The following is a 20262-nucleotide window of genomic DNA, read 5'->3' as shown; positions in this document are numbered from 1 at the left end:
TGGTGGCCAGAGCAGTGCGTGATGTGATTGGAAGTCCTTAACTAAAGACAATACAGCATGATAACAACAACAACAACAACAACAAAAACCTGCTAGGTTTTTTCCAAAGTGGCTTTTATTATTTTCCATTTCCACAACAACGTATGATGGCTCTATGTCCTTGCCAACATGTTGTGCTGTCAGCCTTTTTGACTTTAGCCATTCCATTGGGTATATATGGGGATTCGTCATGTATTCCGTTGTTTCTGACTCTCTTGTTCATGTTGTTCATCTTGATCTCATGTTGAGATCTCTAATTGGCAGTGTCATTTTCATTTCTTTGCAGCTAATGTATTTTTTCTACAATAGTTTTTAAGATTATCTTTTCCTTTTATGTTCTGAAGTTTCACTGCAATATGTCTGATTTGTTTGTTTCCCTTTATGCCACTTTTTAAGTTTGAGAATTTAATTTTGGAAAACTCAATTTGGTGTAATTTGTAATTATGTCTGTAAGCTCACTGTTGGGGAGAATTTTTATCATTTGGACCTTGAGGTGTACTGTTTAGTATAGGTTTTCCTATGGGGGTAGTTTCTTATTGGTTTCTGATAGGGTTATGTGAGATTTCTATATAAATTTCTTGGCACAGGGATGCCTGTGGCTCAGTCAGTTAAGCTGCTGCCTTCAGCTCAGATCATGATCCTGGGGTCCTGAAATCGAGTCCCACATCAGGCTCCTTGTCCAGCAGGGAGCCTGCTTCTCTCTCTGCCTCTGCCTGCCACTCTGCCTGCTTGTGTTCTCTCTCTGGCAAATAAATAAAAAAATCCTTAAAAAAAATTTCTTGGCACAGAGTTGTCACACTGTGAGGGCATCTGGGAAAATCCCACTCCAAATATGTGGGATGTTTTGTCTAGGGGTTCTGATTCCTGAAGGTCAACTGTTTCTACCCATGTTCTGGGTAAGCTGAGAGCTAGGGGTGGTAGGTCCCAATTTTCCAAGCTCCTGATTTCACCAGAATTCCAGTTCCAGTTTCCCCACTACACACAGAGCCTGTATCCTCAGTTTATACCATCACACAAATACTTAAACTGCAGCCTGTAAGGTGCCTTTATTTTTAGGTTATAAGCCTCCCCATCCCCGTTAGATTCCCACTAATTGCTGTGGATTCCTTCCTATTTTTGACATGTAAAATTTTCCCCTTTTTGCTTTTGAGCTTGGCAATATATTAAACATACGTTTAAAAACTTTTTCCGGGGCGCCTGGGTGGCTCAGTGGGTTAAGCTTCTACCTTTGGCTCAGGTCATGATCTCGGGGTCCTGGGATCGAGCCCCATGTTGGGCTTTCTGCATGGCATGGAGCCTGCTTCCCCCTCTCGCTCTGCCTGCCTCTCTGCCTACTTGTGATCTCTGTCTGTCAAATAAATTAAAAAAATTTTTTTCATTGTCCTTTCTATGTTTATTGTAGAAAGGCAGTACTCACCTCTCCTTAGCTCAATCTGCCATCTTGATTGTTAGTTACCCTTTAAACTCATTGTAACTTGGCTTCTTCCCCAGTATTCCATTGAAAATGTATCTACTAAGGTCTCAAATCACCAAAGAATCATTAGATCCAGTGGACATTTTCCAGTGTTTACAGCATATAGCATATGATGGTGTTCTTCATTTCTCCTACTTCAAAGACTTTCTTTCTCTGGGCTTCTAGAAAACTGCTTCTCAGAGTTGTCCCTGCTTCCAAACTGCTCCTTCTCAGCCTCCTCTGAAGTCTGTAAATTGTTAATTTCCAATCTCTGGCTCTACCCAGATGTGTCTTTTGGGCTCTACACCTGTGTGTATCCCCTGCCTATTCAATATTTCTTTGTTATGTCCCACAAACACCTCAACTTTTTCAAAACTGAATAAAATCTTCCCTAAATCTATTTTAAGAAATGAAGAAGAGTAGAGTGTTGTTTCTATTGATCATGGTCTTCAAAGGAGAAAGTTTATATGAATGTGGAAGAGTAGTGATTTGGAGATGGTAGTGAGGGGTTAGATGAACTCTCATTGCAGCTTCTGGCTTCTAGGAACACAGGCCATACCAGATGAATAGCCTCCAAAGAGGGGGATCAGTGGGATTTCAAGACCTTAGAGGAAAGTCAAGTGTCAGTTAAGAGGAGTTGGAAAAGTCTCCAGTGATGAGATCAAGCTGAACTATAATTTATTGACAGAGAAAGAAAGATTTAGAGTGTGTAACTGAGAGAGGAAGGTAGCTAAAAGGAGAGAAATTGTAAAGAAGCAAAGAATTCACCAAGTGTTTATTGAGTTTCTTGAGCACAAGTGCCAATCATTAGCATCTTTCCATCCTCAGAATCTCTCCCAGTGTCTGGTATATACTAGTCTCTGAGCAAACGTCATAATAAAATGAGACTGTTGTAAATGGCTTTTAATTATTTTCCATGAGGGGGAGTGCAGTAACAGATCCTGTTCTCTGATGGTAAGAGGAAATGAGAAAGAAGGATATTAACTTTGGGCATTAGAAGGACACAACCCAATTCTACAGACATTTATAAATGCCTATCGTGTTAGCCACAGTTGAGTGCAACACCCACATCTGTGCATCCTTTCCCCGGTCACATAGATTATGGAGTATGATTCTCATTGTGGCAGATTCTCTCCCTTCTCCCAGCACTCCTGGGGTGAGGGGAAGTATCTATAATAAAGAACAGATCCTTCCAGTGGATATGGCCTTCACAACCCTCTTCCTGTAAGCTTATTAGATAAGAATTTTTGTTAACAGAAATTAAATGTAACAAATAATACATCAGTCATTGGGTTATGGGAGCTGAAATTTCTCTTGCTGCAAATTCCCCCTGTTCTAAATATTTCACTCATGGTGGCAGAGCAGGTGAAGTTACCTTCACGTTCAATTTCTCGTAATGGTGCTAATTGTTTGGTAATGATGAGGCATCCCTGCCTGGCCATTTTGGCTCCCAGAGCTTCCAGGACTCATAGGTGACTCTTTCATGTTTGAGGGGTCTGTAGGGGCCTACTTAGCCAGAGCAACTCCATCTCGGTTAAACAGCCATTTTAGTGTTTGTGCTGTAAAACTTAAACTGACCCTGCCCCACCCCAAGGGGAACTTACTTAAAAGCAAGTCTGGGAAACCAGTAAAATATTGTCGACTGGACCCTGATAACAGAGCCCAAATACAAGGACAGGTCAGGTCAGGTGGAGATAACAGAGCCCAGAATGCAAGGCCGGGTCAGGCCAGGTGGAGACATCCAATCAGTAAAGCACACATACTATCTCCCGAACCACCAAAGAATGTAAACCCTGCCTTTTGGGCGCCAAACTAGGGCGTCAATTCTGACCAGAGTGATAGGCTAGTTCAAACAGCTACTATAGGGCAAATTGTAATTCAATTGGCCACCCGTGTGTGACCTAGCATGACAATGCAACTTTCTCTGTGTATTACAATCTCATTGGCCAGGCTCAACCACATGGCCTTTGCTCTATAAAAGCTAGTCTGTGAGGCTGGGGGTGGTTGCCCGGGCTGGTCGGTTTGATTCTCGGTGCTGGCATGAAATAAAGCTTTGCTTGACCTTCACTTTGTATCATTCTCACTCCTTTGATCATGGACCCCATCAGGGTCCTTGGCTTTCTGAAATGTGTCACCTATACCTGATGGTCTTAATAAAAGGAAAAAAAAAATGTAATTTCTCTCTTCACGTGTTGTCATTTCACCCCCCCCCCCCATACGTGGCATTGCTTTCCTCTGCATTTGATAGAGGGTTTTTTGGTCGCTGTCGGGCATAGAGATTTTTCTGGTATCTTCTGGACTCCTTTCCCAGCACACTTCCATTGCCATGCTCTCTCTGTTGCAGTATACCTCCATCACCATCAAGCCCCCGGTGAACTCACTAATCACATCACGGCTCAATTACATTGGTCAGAGCAAAGACTGGCAAAGTTCACCTTTTTTCAAGGAGCTCTCCATCTATTGTGTGATATGATATAATGATAATATGATATAATATGATATAATTGAGGGATAAACTAGATGCTAGAGAGTACAGGAGGAGAACCGCTGAGAAGGGTAGGTGAGAGACATTGGAGTCAAAGTTTCATTTCAGGCTCTGTATTTCTTTCTTTCTTTCTTTCTTTGACAGAGAAATCACAAGTAGGCAGAGAGGCAGGCAGAGAGAGAGGAGGAAGCAGGCTCCCTGCCAAGCAGAGAGCCCGACGCAGGACTCGATCTCAGGACCCTGAGATCATGACCTGAGCAGAAGGCAGAGGCTTTAACCCACTGAGCCACCCAGGCGCCCCCAGGCTCTGTATTTTTGGTAGAAGTTCTAGACAGTGGTAGCCAACTTTCTGCAAGGAGGGATAGAGGCAACTTAATTTGAATTCTGGTCACAGTTATTTAAAATTGTCCCTTTAAATGAGAAGTGGCTTTGCCTGTTATATAAAAATACTGAAACTCTCAACTGCTTTGCCAAGGCACATCGGTATAGTGTGAATCCTTTACAAATGTGTTACCAGATTTTGACAAATTTGTAAGAAGAAAGCTTGCTCCAACTGAGATTCTTACATTTCAGTAATAGATCTCAGAATTTGAAGCTGAGCAGATCCTGGAACTGAATGTAGAGTAGGGAACAGAAGGTGTCAAGTAAGAGGTAAGAAGTATAGTGTATTGTCAAACCAGCTCCTGAAAAGATGGTGTGTTTACTGAGCACATGCAACCTTGACCTGTAAATTATTAAAGAGAACGTGGATGGAACAGAACACTACTCTCTTCCCACAGTCTGATAGTGCTAAGCGTGGGGCAAGAGAATGCTTTGCTTTCTCTTTGAGACGTGCTTTCACAGACACTGTGTGACATGGTCACACTGAGTAGTAATGGTGGTTAAAGACTGCTGACTTTTTAGTGTTCTTTTAGGTCTTTCAATCTCTCCAAGTGTGCCACTAAAATTTATAGTATTGAAAACGGTGCCCCTCCCCATACAATGTAGTGCAGGATGAGAATCACTGTAGTCCTACATTTAAAATTAAAATGGAAGAGATCTCCTTGTTCTTTCTTATCAGGTAAAAGGCTTTAACATCTCTCACCTCAAATGAATATTATCTGTTTCTTTTTTATCTGAGCCGCAGAACATGAGAGCTCATTAAAATCCGAGAAGTTTTATTAACTCTCTCTGACAGTTTTCCCCCATTCTCTTCTTTATCTTCCTTGCACAAGCAGGATTAGGAGGTTGCTTGATGGGTTTTTAATATTGTCATGAAAAATCTCCCTTTGGGCATGTTTGTGCAGTAGATAACATAACCTTAAGAACCTTATTCAAATGAACTTATTCAAATGAAGTGGGCAGTCACCGCGGAGCCTGCTCAGCACCAAATACATTTCAGATAAGTTCTCGCCAATCACCGTGTTACCTCATTTGTAATGGAACAAAGGGCCACTAGACGGAGCTAGGGCTTAAGAAATCGCAGCTCTAAGCTTGGTCTCTTGTGATGGGCTATCTTATGGAAGAAGTGTTATCATTACTTCGATTTCAAATCCTACACAAACTTACCTAACTAATCTATTAGCCGACTCCTGTTTACTTTGTGGCCTCACACGATGATGTCTGCAATGGCCCAATTTATTTAGTCACTCAAATGATGACGTCTTACCTTGGTATAGCACTTCACAGTTTAGAGCGCATTATGTTTGTCATTATGTTTGATCTTCACAGTAATGCTGAGGCTTTGCTGGGCAAGAATCAGTCCCTGTATTTTGAGACTAGTAAATGGAGACAGGCTGTCTGCAGTACAAATAGGGTGAGTCGGGATGGTTAACCTGGACCGTTGACATGGTGGGGTCTGTTTTTCCCTTGTAAACATTTTTTGTGTCAACTATTCATCTAGTCTGGAACTGACTAGAAAACTATCAGCTCATTCCTTTTGTGGGGCATCGTTTCTGGCCACATCCACCAGGGACATACAGTAAAAAAGACATGTAAAGAGTCATGTTCAGGTGGAAATGGCTCAACTAAATGAGCACAGGAAAGCGAGCCAATGTGAGGTCCTGCCCGGAAAACTTTGATGTATGTGATTCATTATATCAGGGGCAGGTGTGGAGACCAGTACCTCATCCTTGTGGTATAGACAGTCCTTCACGCCAAGGCTGGGGAAGCTGCTGGACCCGTTTCTCCACCCAGAGCATTTGCCCTCAGAGGCAAGCCCACCGTTTTTGTTTTGTTTTGTTTTGTTTTTAAAGATTTTTATTTATTTATTGGACAGAGAAAGTGATCATAAGTAAGCAGAGAAGCAGGCAGAGAGAGGAGGAAGCAGGTCCAATGAGGAGCTCGATCCCAGGATCCTGGGATCATTACCGGAGCAGAAGGCATAGGCTTTAACCCACTGAGCCGCCCTGGGAAGACTGACAGTTTTGACAGTATTCAGTTTTCCTATCTATGAACACCTCTCCATTTATTTATATCTTCTCTGATTTCTTTCATTAGAGTTTTGTACTTTTTCCTCATATAGATTTTTTAAAAATATTTTTATTTATTTATTTGACAGACAGAGATCACAAGTAGGCAGAGAGGCAGGCAGAGAGAGGAGGAAGCAGACTCCCGGCTGAGCAGAAAGCCTGGTGCGGGGCTCGATTCTAGGATCCTGGGATCATGACCCCAGCTGAAGGCAGAGGCTTTAACCGACTGAGCCACCCAGGCGCCCAAAGCCCACTGTTTTGATGTCTGTCAGTTTGCTCCTATTAACAGGTTGCGCTTGGGCTAAAAAAAATTTATGCCTATATACATATATTTTCTTGGCCTTTTGTGAAAGTAGATGCTGGATAAGAGTGGCAATCAGGTCAGTCACTCAGCAAATTTATCAAACGTCCAGAGCCTGCATTTGTGCCTTTGGTTATCTTAGCAACTCAAGACCGCTCTTCGGAACTCGGTCAGGGGGTCACTCTGCACTCTGACCTCTTAAAATTCAACTTCTTTAACTACTGGTGGAACACAGGAAACTTTCACAGGTGAGGCTAACAAGCCCTAAGGAGAGGCGGGAAGGTGTTCCAAGAGGCTCAGCGCTCCCAGAGGCTCAGGCCTGAAAGAGAGCGAAGGAAGAGAGTTACAGGATCATGCCCCCGCCCAGGACTCGTGGTGACCTTGTTTGAAGTGAATCCTCCAAGGACAGGGCTCAAAACGCCTTCCTCTCCACTAGCCCAACGCGCATCCCGAACCCATCGCGGGGCTGTGCCCAGAGGGTGGCGCTGCTAACCCATCCTCGGCCCACCGTCGCCTGCAGCTTCCCGGCCGCTGCGGGAGCCCCCCGCTAGCCCTCCCGCAGGCCGGCCGGGGGTGGGGGGCGCAGCGCCCGGTAGGGGGCGCCCCGTCCTAGGCGCCGCGGCTCCCTCCGCCCACCTGAAAGCGGCTGCGGCGAGGCGAGCCCCGCGCGAGTGCTCTGCGAGGCGGGCCGCAGGGAGGGAGGCGCGAAGAGGGCGCGAGGGTGGCCGCTGGAGGGAGCCGCCGCCCCTGGCCGCCCGGGTCCCCGCGGGGCGCATGAGGAGCTTGGAGCTGGGATCGCGCGAGGGCCCGGCGCCCAGCTTCCTGCTGCCGTGAGAAGCCGCGCCGGGACGCCCCCAGGACTCCCAACTGCCGGGAGGATGACCATGGCCGGGGGCAGGAGAGGACTGGTGGCCCCGCAGAACACGTTTCTGGAGAACATTGTCCGGCGGTCCAGTGGTAAGAGGTGCATTCGGATTTCGGTTACCTAGGCTTTTTATCCGTGCCTCGATTGCCGCCGCCTCCCGCCGCTGGACGCCAGCAGATGCAGTAGGACCCGGAGCTCTGCTGGGAGCCGCGGCGCGGGCGCCCGGGGCTGCCTCCCGGAGGCTGGGCTAGGTGGGTAGGGTGGGGCGAGGTCTGTGGGCCCCCGTCGCAAGAGGAGAGATCTGCTGGGGACGCCTTTGGGGCTTTTCTCGCTTCTTCTCTGTCTCCTCTCCAGAGAGCGTGATAGCTGATGGGCAAAGTGCTGGGAAAAGTGATGGGAAGCCGGACGCGGCAGGAGCAGCAGCGCGCCCCGCACCGGCACTGCCCACCCCTCCGCCGAGGCTCGTCGGGCTCCGGCTGCACCCCTGGCGCCGCCTCTCCCCAGGGAAAGCCAGCAGCGGGGAAGGCCACTCGGGTCTGCTCCCCCGAGGGATGGGGGCGGCAGCTGCTTCCACCTTCCATCGGGCAGCAGAAAAGTCCGAGGTGTGGGGACGCGGGGATATAGATAGGGACGAGCTGCAGGTTACCCGGTTCCACCTCTTCTCCCACCCACCCTCTTGGAGGTTAAGTTAAGGCTCCCGAGGGGCAGAGTTTCCTGGACTTAAATGGGAAATGGAGCGCATAGGTGCAGAGCTGGCCAAACGATCACAGGGACAAACCTGCCGTAGAGTTCCTCTCTTCCAAACCTCAGCGGTGTTTTATGCCTATAAATCTTGCTCAGCTCTCCATTCCCAAGCTCACCAAGTGTGTCAGTCTATCCCTTACCCAGTAAACCAGTGCTCCCCGCTCCTCTCTTTCTCTGTGGCATTAAGAGGGACCATGTCGTGAAGCGCTAGACTGTGAGAGTTCTAGCAGCAGGGATGGAAAAGGAAACATTTCTGATACCTTTCTTTAGGACCCACAGCAAAGCATCCTGGCTAAAGCGCTGGCAGAGCAGATAGGAGGCATCTGGAAGGTGCGGTGCACACCCGTTCCTCAAAGGGCTGGATGGAAAGGGGCCAAGTCCGGAGCTATCTTCACGGGCTCTGGGACTCCTCTCCTTCCAGATGCAGATGACACGAAGAGTTGACTGAGGAAATAGGTTTTAAAAATGCGGATATATCGCAGCTTTAGAGCTTTAAGGAGGAGCTTGTGTTAAAATCATGGGCTTCCATTTGCATTTAGTTAGGGATTCAGTGGAAAAGCGTGAGAAGTGACTTACGCCTCCAAGAAATGCTCTTTAATTAAAAAGTGATGTAAGGTTAGCTTGCAACAAAAAACTTGTCAACTATGATAACATTGTGGATTATTTAAATATTTTAGAAATGATCCTTTATCATGTGCCTCTGAAGAATAAGAGTATTGAAGAATTTCTGGTTGGTCAACTTTCCCTTCAATGTCTTGTCCACTCACACTAAGTGAGGTGGCTTTTAGAACAAGGTCATAGCTATAACCTGGGGATTCGAGGGGATGATAATTACTACACAAAGAGTCAAATGAACTCTTCTGTCATAAAAAAGCTAGAGGTGTTCATGCATTTTTAAAAATGAAATCACTGAGAGTTAATCTGCTGTGGTTATTGACCTGTTAGGGGCTGCGGAGACACAGTCTTGCAGATTTGGGGATCCCAGTGTCCGTGACACCCAACTTTCTCATAAATATCAATGACAGTTTGATTTAGGGCGGGGGAGTGTGGTGTGAAGACGCTGTGTTCTTTAAGGTATAGGGGAAAGCTTATGTTTAATGTGCATCATATAATTTTTTGAGTGGAGAGAGAGGTAAGAATCTTATATGAAACAGTCATAAGGTTCATTGGGCATGTAGGAGGACCTTAAGAATGGTGGAACCAGGGGCACCTGGGTGATTCAGTCCGAGGTGTGTCTCACTCTTGGTTTTAGCTCAGGTCATGATCTCAGGGTCCTGGGATCAAGGTCTGTGGTGGGCTCCCCACTCAGTGGGGAGTCTGCTTAAGGATTCCCCCTCCCTCTGCCCCTTCCCTGCTTACACTTTCTGTCTCTCTTTCTAAAATAAATACATAAATCTTAAAAAGAAAAAAGAATGGTGAAATACCACACAAACATAAAATGAATCTTGGAGCTGAGATGACAGAATACTCTAGTTGATTTTCTTAGAACCACTTCTCTGTAAGCATATATAGAATGTCAATAGACTAAGTAGCTGGGAATATTTTTAGTGTTGGCATTTTAATTTCAGCACCAATTCCAACAGCTTGACTTCAGTTAACCACCCAACCAAATGACATCAACAACACAAACAAAACATCCTAGGAGGGTTGGATGAACTTTTAAAATTATCTATTATTTCAGAAGAAAATATTCTGGTCTTGACACATGGGATATAAGCTTTTAGTGATCCCTTTGACCACATTTCCAAAACACAAATAGAAGAAAAATATGTGGACTCATGGAACTATCACGATATCTCCATGCATTATTTTATTTTACTGTGATGGAAAAAAGTCTATTTAAAAATATTGATTGTTTCCTCCCCAAATCCACTAGCCTTTTTTTGGACATTACAGTATTGAAATAGCAGTTTACCTTTAAATAGCAATACTTTTTGGATCACCTTTATTAAGCATTTTCTCCCAGTGGTCTTATGCAGTATTTTTTTTTTAATATTTTATTTATTTGACAGAGAGAAATCACAACTAGGCAGAGAGGCAGGCAGAGAGAGAGGAGGAAGCAGGCTCCCCGCGGAGCAGAGAGCCCGATGTGGGGCTCGATCCCAGGACTCTGGGATCATGACCTGAGCTGAAGGCAGAGGCTTTAACCCACTGAGCCACCCAGGCGCCCCTTATGCAGTATTTTTGTTCACCTTTTACAGATCAGAAAACAGCCCTAGGAATAGTAAATGACTTATTCAAAGTGGGAGGCACACAGTGCCTGACGCAGGAGGTCTTTGGAGGCTATCATTCATCATTGTTTTTCCAGCCATAAGATTTAGCATGTGTAACTACTGTTATCCTTAAAAAATAACAAAACAAAACTACTCTCATTATATGTTTATGGATAATAAAACTGGCTTTGTCTTGGGCCATTTGAATATCTGGTGTCTGGAATATTATAACCTGTAGGGTTTGCTGCTGTGTTATCTGCCTCTCCTTCCCCATCTTTGTATAGATGAAGAAAGTGAAGCAAGCACATTTCCTCAAATATTTAAGGGCAGAACTGATGAGACCCAAAGTCCCTTGACCCCAGCGTCGTGTTCCTCATGGTACATACTGCAACGACCTCCTTGTATTACCATTATGTTCTCTAGAGAAGCTTAATTTCCCAGTGGAGATTGAATAAAATGTTATAACAACAAGAACACATCCATTTTGGCTAACAGCCACACTGCCACATCCAAACAGAGTAACAGGGCAAAGGAGAAGCTAATTCTGTTTTAAGGAAGGGCAGCAGTTTCACCTTTGTCCATGGGTTAACTGAAGTCACCTGCAGGGTAACAGGCCCTTATTGATTCAAGCACCTGTTATAAAGTATGAAATAACTTGGATCCTCATATGCAGGCAGAAGAGGAGCAGTGTCTCCATTTTAGAATTTTAAGACCTGAGAATCTTGGGACACCTGGGTGGCTCCATCAGTTAGGAGTCTGCTTTCCGCTCAGGTCATGATCCCAGGGTCCTGAGATCGGGTCCTCCATCAGCTCCCTGCTCAGTGCGGAGCCTGCTTCTCCCTCTCCTGCTTCCCTTGCTTGTGCTCTCTTACTCTCTTTTTCTCAAATAAACAAATAAAAATCTTAAAAAAAAAAGAATCCTTAAGTTAAGTAATTTACCTCTAGTTAGTAAAGGCAGAGTTAGAAAATGCAGTTAGAGGCCCATCAGGGACTAGTCAGCAGCTGTGACAGGTTTGTTCATGCGAAAAGGGCTTATTGAGCCCATTTCTTGAACACTGGGGATATACTGGGAATCCAGAAACCCTCCTTACCCCTTAGAATTCTACATGCTAATGAATTTTAGTCCAAGCATCTTGAACCTTTCCACAGTGTTTCTGACTGGAGCTCTTATTTAGGCCTGACATTGTGTTTAAAAAAAATTTTTTTTAAAGGTGTTTAATTATCCTTGATGGGACTAAAATCTAGTTTAACTTTTTCTGAAGACCATTTGGAGGAGAGATTTAGTAATTATCTGTGGTTTGGATAGTTGCAAGTGGTTAGTAGGAGTACGTGACTATGCCCCAGATTTTGCTTATGGTCATGTTGGTGATCATTTCAAATCCTCCTTTTGACTTTCTAACCAGCCTGTTTCTCTTTATATTCATGATTGGAAAGTGTTTTTCCAGAATATTTTTTGATGGTTGCTTAAATCCAGGCACTTACTCTCTTAGGAAGACTGGCAGACTTTAGTGCCAGAAAACTACAAAAATATTACCCTAAATGGTCCCATCCTAGGAGGAACATATGTTTTAATGTTCGGAAACCTGTATCAAACAATTGTAGGTGCCAGTAAGAATCCATGCACATTAGCAGGAGTGAAACGTAGCACATTCTGGTACAGATTTCTGTACATGTATAATTTACAGATTGCTAAATCAGCTGTGTTTTTGTATAGTGTTAAGTTGGTTCAGGTTGTTGATATAATTAGTACACAAACAGGATGAAAGCCGCGGGTAATGTGTCTCCTGGATGTGTTGAGCCACGGTAATATTTATAAAACAGAAAACTGGTTAAAATCCATTGTTGCTCTGAAAGGGGACTAGGTGGTAATCTGGATTATTACCAGCTCAGTGGAGCCTGGTTTTTTTCATGTAATGTGTTCTAAGATAACCTTCAGCCAAGGCTCTGCTGTCTTACTCTGAAAGCGTCAAAGAGTTAATTCTGATGATTGATATCAGCTTGGAGATGGAGAGGATAAAGGCTTCTGAGTTAACGGGAGGCAATAACATTTCCATACTTCATGGTTTTTATGAAATCCCTCTATTTTGATAATCGATTGTAAAAGAAGAAAAGCATTTGAGGAGCATTGTGGACGACTTGGATCTTTGCCTTTGTTCTGACACCAGCTCTTCATTTATGATCGGGGCCTCATTTGACAGTGGTTTCTCCAGCATTATGGTGAAGTTCCTCAGCTCTCCTCCCCCAATCCCCACCTCAGTCCTTTATTTTTGGTTAGTTAATGGCTTGTACGCAAACACTTAAAAATTACTTGTTATTTTTTTTGAAGGAACCACTTTTTCGTAAAGTGAGTGTCTGCTTTGTATGTATAGGATATTTGGACTATGTTGTTATTGTTTTGGGTTTTGTTTTGTTTCTTTAAGTGGCCACACCTGTAACTGGTGAGAAAGAGAAATAGAATCATAGAATCTTAGGTCTGAAGGGACATTGTTTACTATTTGTTTTCCAGTGTTCAAATGTCTCCAGAACTTCCCTCTCAGTTTATCCAGCCCATGCTTGAATAGCTGCAGGGATGGGACACTCACTTTCTTACAAGGATTGTTCTGTTTTTAAGTAACTATAATTGTGAACAGGTATCTCTTGTCTTGCTTTGCCTTCCCTCCCCTCCCCTTCTTTTCTCTTTTCTCCTCCCTCCCCCCTCTTCTTCCTCCTCCTTTTTCTTTTCTTGTTGTTATTCTTTGGTCTCACCCAAATCTGCCCTTTTACAGCTCTGCTCTGTTTGAGGTATGCCTCATAGAACAAAACTGACCTAGTTCACTACTTTCTTCCACCCGAAAACCAGTTTTGTTGTTGTTGTTGTTTTGGTGGTAGTTATTTGGTAATAGTTGTCCTACCTTGATTCTTCTCCCTTTTTTTTTAACCTCTTTGATTGTATAATACCACAACAGAAAAGCACATAAAATAATTCTATACAGCTCAAAACATTTGTATAAAGTAAATACTATGCTGTTGCCATCTATGCCAAGAAATAGAATCCTGCCAGCTCTCCAAAAGCCCCCGGAACCCTTCCTAATCCCAGCTCCCTTACTCCCCAAAGGGAGCCATCTTTTGATTTTATGCTGATCACTTTCTTGCTTTTCCCATATACCCATAGGTTAATTTCTTATCCGTTGCTGAGGTTTATATGCATGGGGCCACAGAGTGTGTGTTCTCTGGTCAGCTGGAGATTTGTTACAGGTGCCGTTGGTTCATTTTCCCTGTGATGTCATACTTGATGGTATGACTATACTACACATTTTATTTACCTCTTCTGCTCTTGATGGACATACATTGGTTCACAAACTGGCCCCTGGACACGGAGGGCGAGGATATACCGAAGAAAGAGGCAGAACACTTCAGATGGGTAGCTGGCAGGTTTAGTCAACAAGGGAACTTACTTCAGAAGCTTGTCTTGGGCCACTGAAAGACAAGTTGATCTCCGCACCCACTGCCAGAATCTGAAAAGTTTATATACAGGCATTAACTGGGGTCATCCATTTATACAGCCCACATGGTATTTACCCCTTACTGTCTCAGGGCTACATGCTTGGAATGGCTCCCCCCCGTGGGAGCTGTGAGCAGACCGTACATTCCCAGGGCAGGGGAAAGGGTGAGGTGCCTCTGATTGCCTGGGTCCATCTGGCAGGTCATCTCCATGACTTCCTCCAGTAACTTGTGAGTTGTTTCGAGTCTCATGCTATTTGTACTGCTGCAGACATTCTTGGACAGGTCTTTCCGGACACATGGGCAGAGGTTTCTCTTGTGTAGATACTGGATATGTATGGTTTACTGTGGTAGAAGCTGCCAGCCAGTTGTTTGAAGGGTCTATATCAACTTACCGGCCCACCCTCGGCAAAGGGAGAGCTCGCATCACTCCACCTCCTTGCCAAAACTTGGCATTTTTGTCTTTTTCTCTTTGGTAGGGACATTGGCCAGAGTCTAGTAACTCATAAAACAGGGTCATTTAGGGGCGCCTGGGTGGCTCAGTGGGTTAAAGCCTCTGCCTTCGGCTCAGGTCATGATCCTAGGGTCCTGGGATCGAGCCCCGCATCGGGCTCTCTGCTCAGCAGGGAGTCTGCTTCCTCCTCTCCTCCTCTCTCTCTGCCTGCCTCTGCCTACCTGTGCTCTCTGTCTGTCAAATAAATAAATAAAATCTTTAGAAAACAAAACAAAACAGGGTGATTTAGAGTTATGTTAATAGTGAGCACATGAACAAAATGAAATGAAAACGAAACTTGCTCTTGTCCTTGGGGAGGCATCAGCATCTAGTGTGTGTTGAAATGTTCTCACAGTCTGAACTCCCTCACACACGCTGATAAATGGCCTGAAAGACGAGCACAGTTAGAATTGTGTGCAAAGGGTGCATTGCAGGGGTGCGTGCGTGCAGACGTGCGTGTGGATGTGTGTATTTAGGAACCCCATTTTCTTAAACTGAGAAGCACTAAACCCCAGGGATGGAGATTGTGGGAGAATCAGAGCTGGAAGTGAGAAGGAAATAGGAAGTGAATGAGTTAGGTTTATTTTAGTGAAAGATGGAAAATGACTGATGGAAAGAAGGGCAGAGATGAAGGAGGAATGAAAAATCAAAGACAAAGTAAAATGAAAAGTAAAGGCTTGCTCATGGGTTTAGCTTCACAAAGATGGTGGACCTCCTTTGTGTCTCATACTGAGCCAAAGGCTGAGCGTCCCAAAATGAGGAGAACTTTTGTGATATTGGGGTTCGTTGAGGGGTTTATGATAAAGACCAAACGCCCTATAAACCTGGAAAGATTTAAGAAATGTTACGTCAGCTGAACACACATTACACTTTTTCCCCTTATAAATGCCTTACCCCCAAATTATTCTTAGATTTTTACAGCCATTTCTTTTTCTGTGAGTTGGAATGTGGGATGACTAGATCGCTGAAGTCAGTTTAAAGAAGATTGCAGAATGTGTGAATCTTTGTTCGGTGGGTTCTCCCACCGAAGTTCTCCTAAAAAAATCTTATTCCTCCGGGATATCTCATTGCTCTGACTTCTTTGGCATGCTCTCTTGGTTTGTTCACCCATTGTGAGTTTTCAGCTGTTGGCTTTAAAAATAAAACAGTTATTTTACCAGCAGAAGTGGGTTGATTCAGGAATAGCAGAGAATTGCAATTTGGGACAAGCAGGCTATGGCAGAAATGACAGGAGAGTCCAACAGAGGAGAGGAACGTTCTTTTATGTTTAAGGAGGAAGTTGGAAGGGGTTGTTTCAAACAAACGTTCATGGGAGAAAGGCAGAAATTCAGGGTGATGATGGTTTCTCATTGGCTGAGTTGCTGAGGTGGTCAGTTCTTACAGGAGACACAGTGTATTTTGTTCCCTGTTGGGCCTGTAGCTGATGATGATTCTTTCCTGTTGAGGATTCTTCTGTCTGTAATGGACAATTGTTTTTTGTTTTTATGTTAGTCACCATACAGTACATCATTAGTTTTGTTTTGTTTTTTTTTACATCATTAGTTTTTGATGCAATGTTCCATGACCCATTATATGCATAAAACCCCCAGTGGTCATTAGAACACATGCCTGCATCCCCCTACCTCCTCCCCTCTGAAACCCTCAGATTGTTTCCTGGAGTCCATAGTCTCTCATGGCTCATCTCCTCCTCTGATCTCCCCTGTTTTAGTTTTCCCTTCCTTCCTCTAATGCCCTCCATGCTATTCCTTATGTTCCACATATGAGTGAAGCCATATGACAATTGTCTTTCTCTGCTTGACTTATATCACTCAGCATAATCCCCTCCAGTTCCATCCATGTTGATGCAAATGGTGGGTATTCATCTTTCCTGATGGCTGAGTAATATTCCACTGTATATATGAAGCCCATCTTCTCAAATCTATAATGGACAGTTCTTTTTTTTTTTTTTTTCAAGATTTTATTTATGTATTTGACAGACAGAGATCACAAGTAGGCAGAGAGGCAGGCAGAGAGAGAGGAGGAAGCAGGCTCCCTGCAGAGCAGAGAGCCCCATGCGGGGCTTGATCCCCGGACCCTGAGATCATGACCTGAGCCAAAGGCAGAGGCTTTAACCCACTGAGCCACCCAGGTGCCCCTATAATGGACAGTTCTTGATGTTGAATGGTACTGCGGGAGAGCTCCCCTTTCTGGCCTCTCCACTCGCATTTTAGTAAGGTGTCTCTTTTTAAATTTTCACACAGCACGAGCTAGATGCTGGGATTTGTTTGGTGCTCTGGTGGTTCTCCATGCACATGCAGTCTTGGCGAACCCACTGTGGTCTGACCAACTTGAGCATCTCCTCAGTTCTCATGGTCTCTGCTCTAACAGCTCCTAATGATCAACTACCAAAAACTCTTCTGGCTGGGTATCAGAGAGTTGTGCCAGTGATCAGGATGTTTGCTTACTCATGCTAAGATTGCTCATTTTGTAATTTCAAATGACAGTCTTTTGGTTAGTCCTATGTTGCATAAAGCTGAGTGTGCAAACTAACCGAGTCAATTCTTCTTCTTATTTTAGATTTTATTTATTTATTTGAAAGAGAGAGAGAGAGCAAGAGAGAGCATGAGAGCAGGTAGTGGCAGAAGGAAAGGGAGAAAGAGACTACTTGCTGAGCTGGGAGCCTGATGGCGGGGCTCGATCCCAGGACCCTGGGATCATGACCTGAGCCGAAGGCAGATGCTTAACTGACTGAGTCACTGAAAGGCCCCTGACTCAATTCTATAATTATTAATGTAATTATAACTGAGAGTGCCCCCAAAACATCATTTCTCACATCTTTTTTTAATTTATTTTTATTTATTTTTAAGACTTTATTTATTTATTTGACAGACAGAGATCTCAAGTAGGCAGAGAGGCAGGCAGAGAGAGAGGAGGAAGCAGGCTCCCTGCTGAGCAGAGAGCCCGATGCGGGGCTCCATCCCAGGACCCTGGGATCATGACCTGAGCCGAAGGCAGAGGCTTTAACCCACTGAGCCACCCAGGCGCCCCTCTCACATCTTTTTAAAGGTCTTGTGATATCAGGTGCTTATGTAAAAGAATGGCCTCTCCTTCCTTCCTTCTTCTCTGAAAGCAACAAACAGCATAAGCACCCTGCCCTGACATTCAGGGGCTGGGGTCAGCATCTGGAAGATGTTTAGCTCCTGCTTGAGTTTGGTTTTTATTGTACATTACACAACCGTGGCAAAGAAGATGGAGTTAATTTGAATGATAAGATTGTATTTATTTTATCTAAATAGATTTTTTTAAAAAAGATTTTATTTATTTGTCAGAGAGAGAGAGAGCATTATCCAGAGAGTGGCAGGGAGAGGGAGAAGCAGGCTCGCTGCTGAGCAAGGAGCCCGATGTGGGACTCGATCCCAGGACCATGGAATTGTGACCTAAGCTGAAGGCAGATGCTTAACCAACTGAGCCAGCCAGGTGCCCCTCTAAATATATTTTTCAGTTTCAGTTTTCTTTTGTTTCTTCTCAGCATTATTGGTATCAAATTGACTAGAGTTCTATCACGACAGTTGTGCTCTGAGACTCTTCTTGGGTCAGTGTTCTGCCCATTTTCTCTTTGTCTGCCTGGAGCCTTTCACTCTTCTTCTCCAACCTGCTCTGTGGCTGTGAGGCTGACTTGTATGGATTATGTCCATAGGCTCCCCTGCTTTCTGGCTTCTGGCTGGCTTCAGCTTGTGGGGTGTGCCACCATGAGATGGGAGGGAGAATTTATTTACTCTGTGCTATTTATTCTTCCAGTTTCACCCCTCCTTACCTCCCTCCCTCCCTCCCTCCATTGTAGTCTAGCTGTTTTGCCTTGATTAACGGTTACATATCCAGCTCACTCTCTTTGGGTCTGGGGAGGGTTGAATATCTTACTAACCCTGGGGGTGCTCCCTGTCCCTGAAGTTTCCTCAGAAGTGTTCTGGGGGGCAAGCAGCAGCTGGCTGGTACCCCCTCCTAAGATCTGATTATGCACGTCCCTTCCCTATTCCAGGTTCTGGGACATCAACTGGGTAGCTGCAAACCTGCCCTGCTGGGAACATTTCCCTCAGAAATCGGCAAATAGTATATATCATTTGCTGCTGCCACATCTCACCTTTGTAAATAGTTGCGTCATTAAGCACTCCTCTAGCTAACTAATTGAGTGTGCCATTTCCCCGCCAGGACTGATGGACAGAATCAGTCACTTGTTCTCTGGATCAAGTACTTTCTCAACCTTCTGTCCAGACCAGCTGTAATTCAAGGGGTTGAACTTGATCAAGTGTGTGTGTGTGTTCAGGTACTTCTTTCAACTTCACGAAAAACACCTGTGTTCTGCCTGCTGAAGACAGCACGTCCTTGCTTTTCCGATCGGCAAGTTGGTCATCCGGAGGCTGGAGAGCTGCTTTCACTTTCCTTCTCCGTCTTTCTCACTGTCATGATCTCAGAAGTCACAGAAGACCATAGGTAAACTGAGAGTTTACTAGAGACGTCGGAAAGCAGGAACCGCTAATTAGAAGCACTATTAGATTGGAGTTATTGGTTACATTTGTGACCTTGGACAGATGGCCTTTCTCACATGTGTGCCTGGCCGCGCGCCTGAGGTTTGCATGCTTTGCCTACTCTGACCTTCAGGGTGACTCTTGTCCTGCGGGTGCTTCTGTTATTGCCACTCTACCCTTGCAGATGCTGAGGTTTAAAGACATTAAGTCAATGGCCCTCAGTTAATTTCTAATAGAATCTCTGGGACTCGTTAAGAACACAGATCTCAGGCCCTCATCCGGGGTGCATCAGAATCTCTGGGCAAGGGGCCCAGCGGCTGTGTTTTCCTGAGCCTTCCATGCAGCTCTGAAGGCTGTTGCAGGCAGAGAACCACTGCTTTGAGACCCACCCCAGGCGGTTTTTTACTTGAGAGCCACAGGGTTGGCTGCTTGGGTGAGTGGATGGAAGAGGGTGCATGTTGGAGGATGAGTGAACTCTTTCACTCACTGAAATAGCCTTTCAGTTACTGTTCCAGTTTTTCTCACATGCCCTTCCTGCCTGGTGTGGCACCTAGTGTTTCAGGGTGTGAAATCTCTCTAGGGACCTGCGGGGCCCTGTTAGCCCCCTCTGTGGCCACATCCCTCTGGAATTTTGAAATTGTGGTTTCCTGTGGTGCACGTTTACTCCCCATCTACTTTTCATCTCCCGGAAACGGAGTTCATGCCTTCTCTTTGTTGTTGTGTATATTCCTTTCATTTTTCAAGTTGTCATTCCAGAGTGAGGAGATACACAGCGTGATCTGTCAGCCATTTTGAAGTGGTAACTGATACCTTCTGAAGACCAAGGATTCCCTCAACTCTAGTCATTCTCCCTCTGTCAGATGAAATGACACCTGACGTTTTTCTCATCTAGCGAGCACGGCCGGGGATTGTGCTCTGGCCGGACTTTCAGAGTGTGCCATTTTTCTCTGTTGTTCTTTTTTTTTTTGGACAGAGAGAGCAAGAGACAGAGCAGCAGAGGGAGAGGGAGAAGCAGGCTCCCCACTGAGCAGGGAGCCTGATGTGGGGCTCGATTCCAGGACCCTGGAATCATGACCTGAGCAGTTGCTTAACCAACTGAGCCACCCAGGCACCCCTCTCTGTTGTTCTTGACAACGACAGAACTAAAACAATGTAGTGATGACTTTGATGTTCTTTATTCAAGAGAAAAGCAATGCATGGACTGGGGGAGTGCCGTGCCTCACAAGTGGAAGAGGCT

At 44.9% G+C, this 20262-nt stretch overlaps 1 protein-coding gene across 2 annotated transcripts in view; it reads left to right on the top strand.

The window, feature by feature from the left end:
• Positions 1-7457: 7457 nt before the first annotated feature.
• KCNH1 (potassium voltage-gated channel subfamily H member 1) overlaps positions 7458-20262 on the top strand; it is a 388389-nt gene continuing 375584 nt past the window's right edge. For both annotated transcript variants that reach the window (XM_045983592.1, XM_045983593.1), the window contains exon 1: positions 7458-7685. In XM_045983592.1, the coding sequence (XP_045839548.1) occupies positions 7607-7685 (79 nt within the window). In that variant the 5' untranslated portion in view covers positions 7458-7606. The remainder of the gene's footprint in view (positions 7686-20262) is intronic.

This window comes from Meles meles, chromosome 17 (genome assembly GCF_922984935.1).
Source record: "Meles meles chromosome 17, mMelMel3.1 paternal haplotype, whole genome shotgun sequence".
In the NCBI taxonomy this organism is placed as follows: domain Eukaryota; kingdom Metazoa; phylum Chordata; class Mammalia; order Carnivora; family Mustelidae; genus Meles; species Meles meles.
The sequence above is the reverse complement of the archived record's forward strand: the minus strand, read 5'-3'. Positions and strand labels throughout refer to the sequence as shown.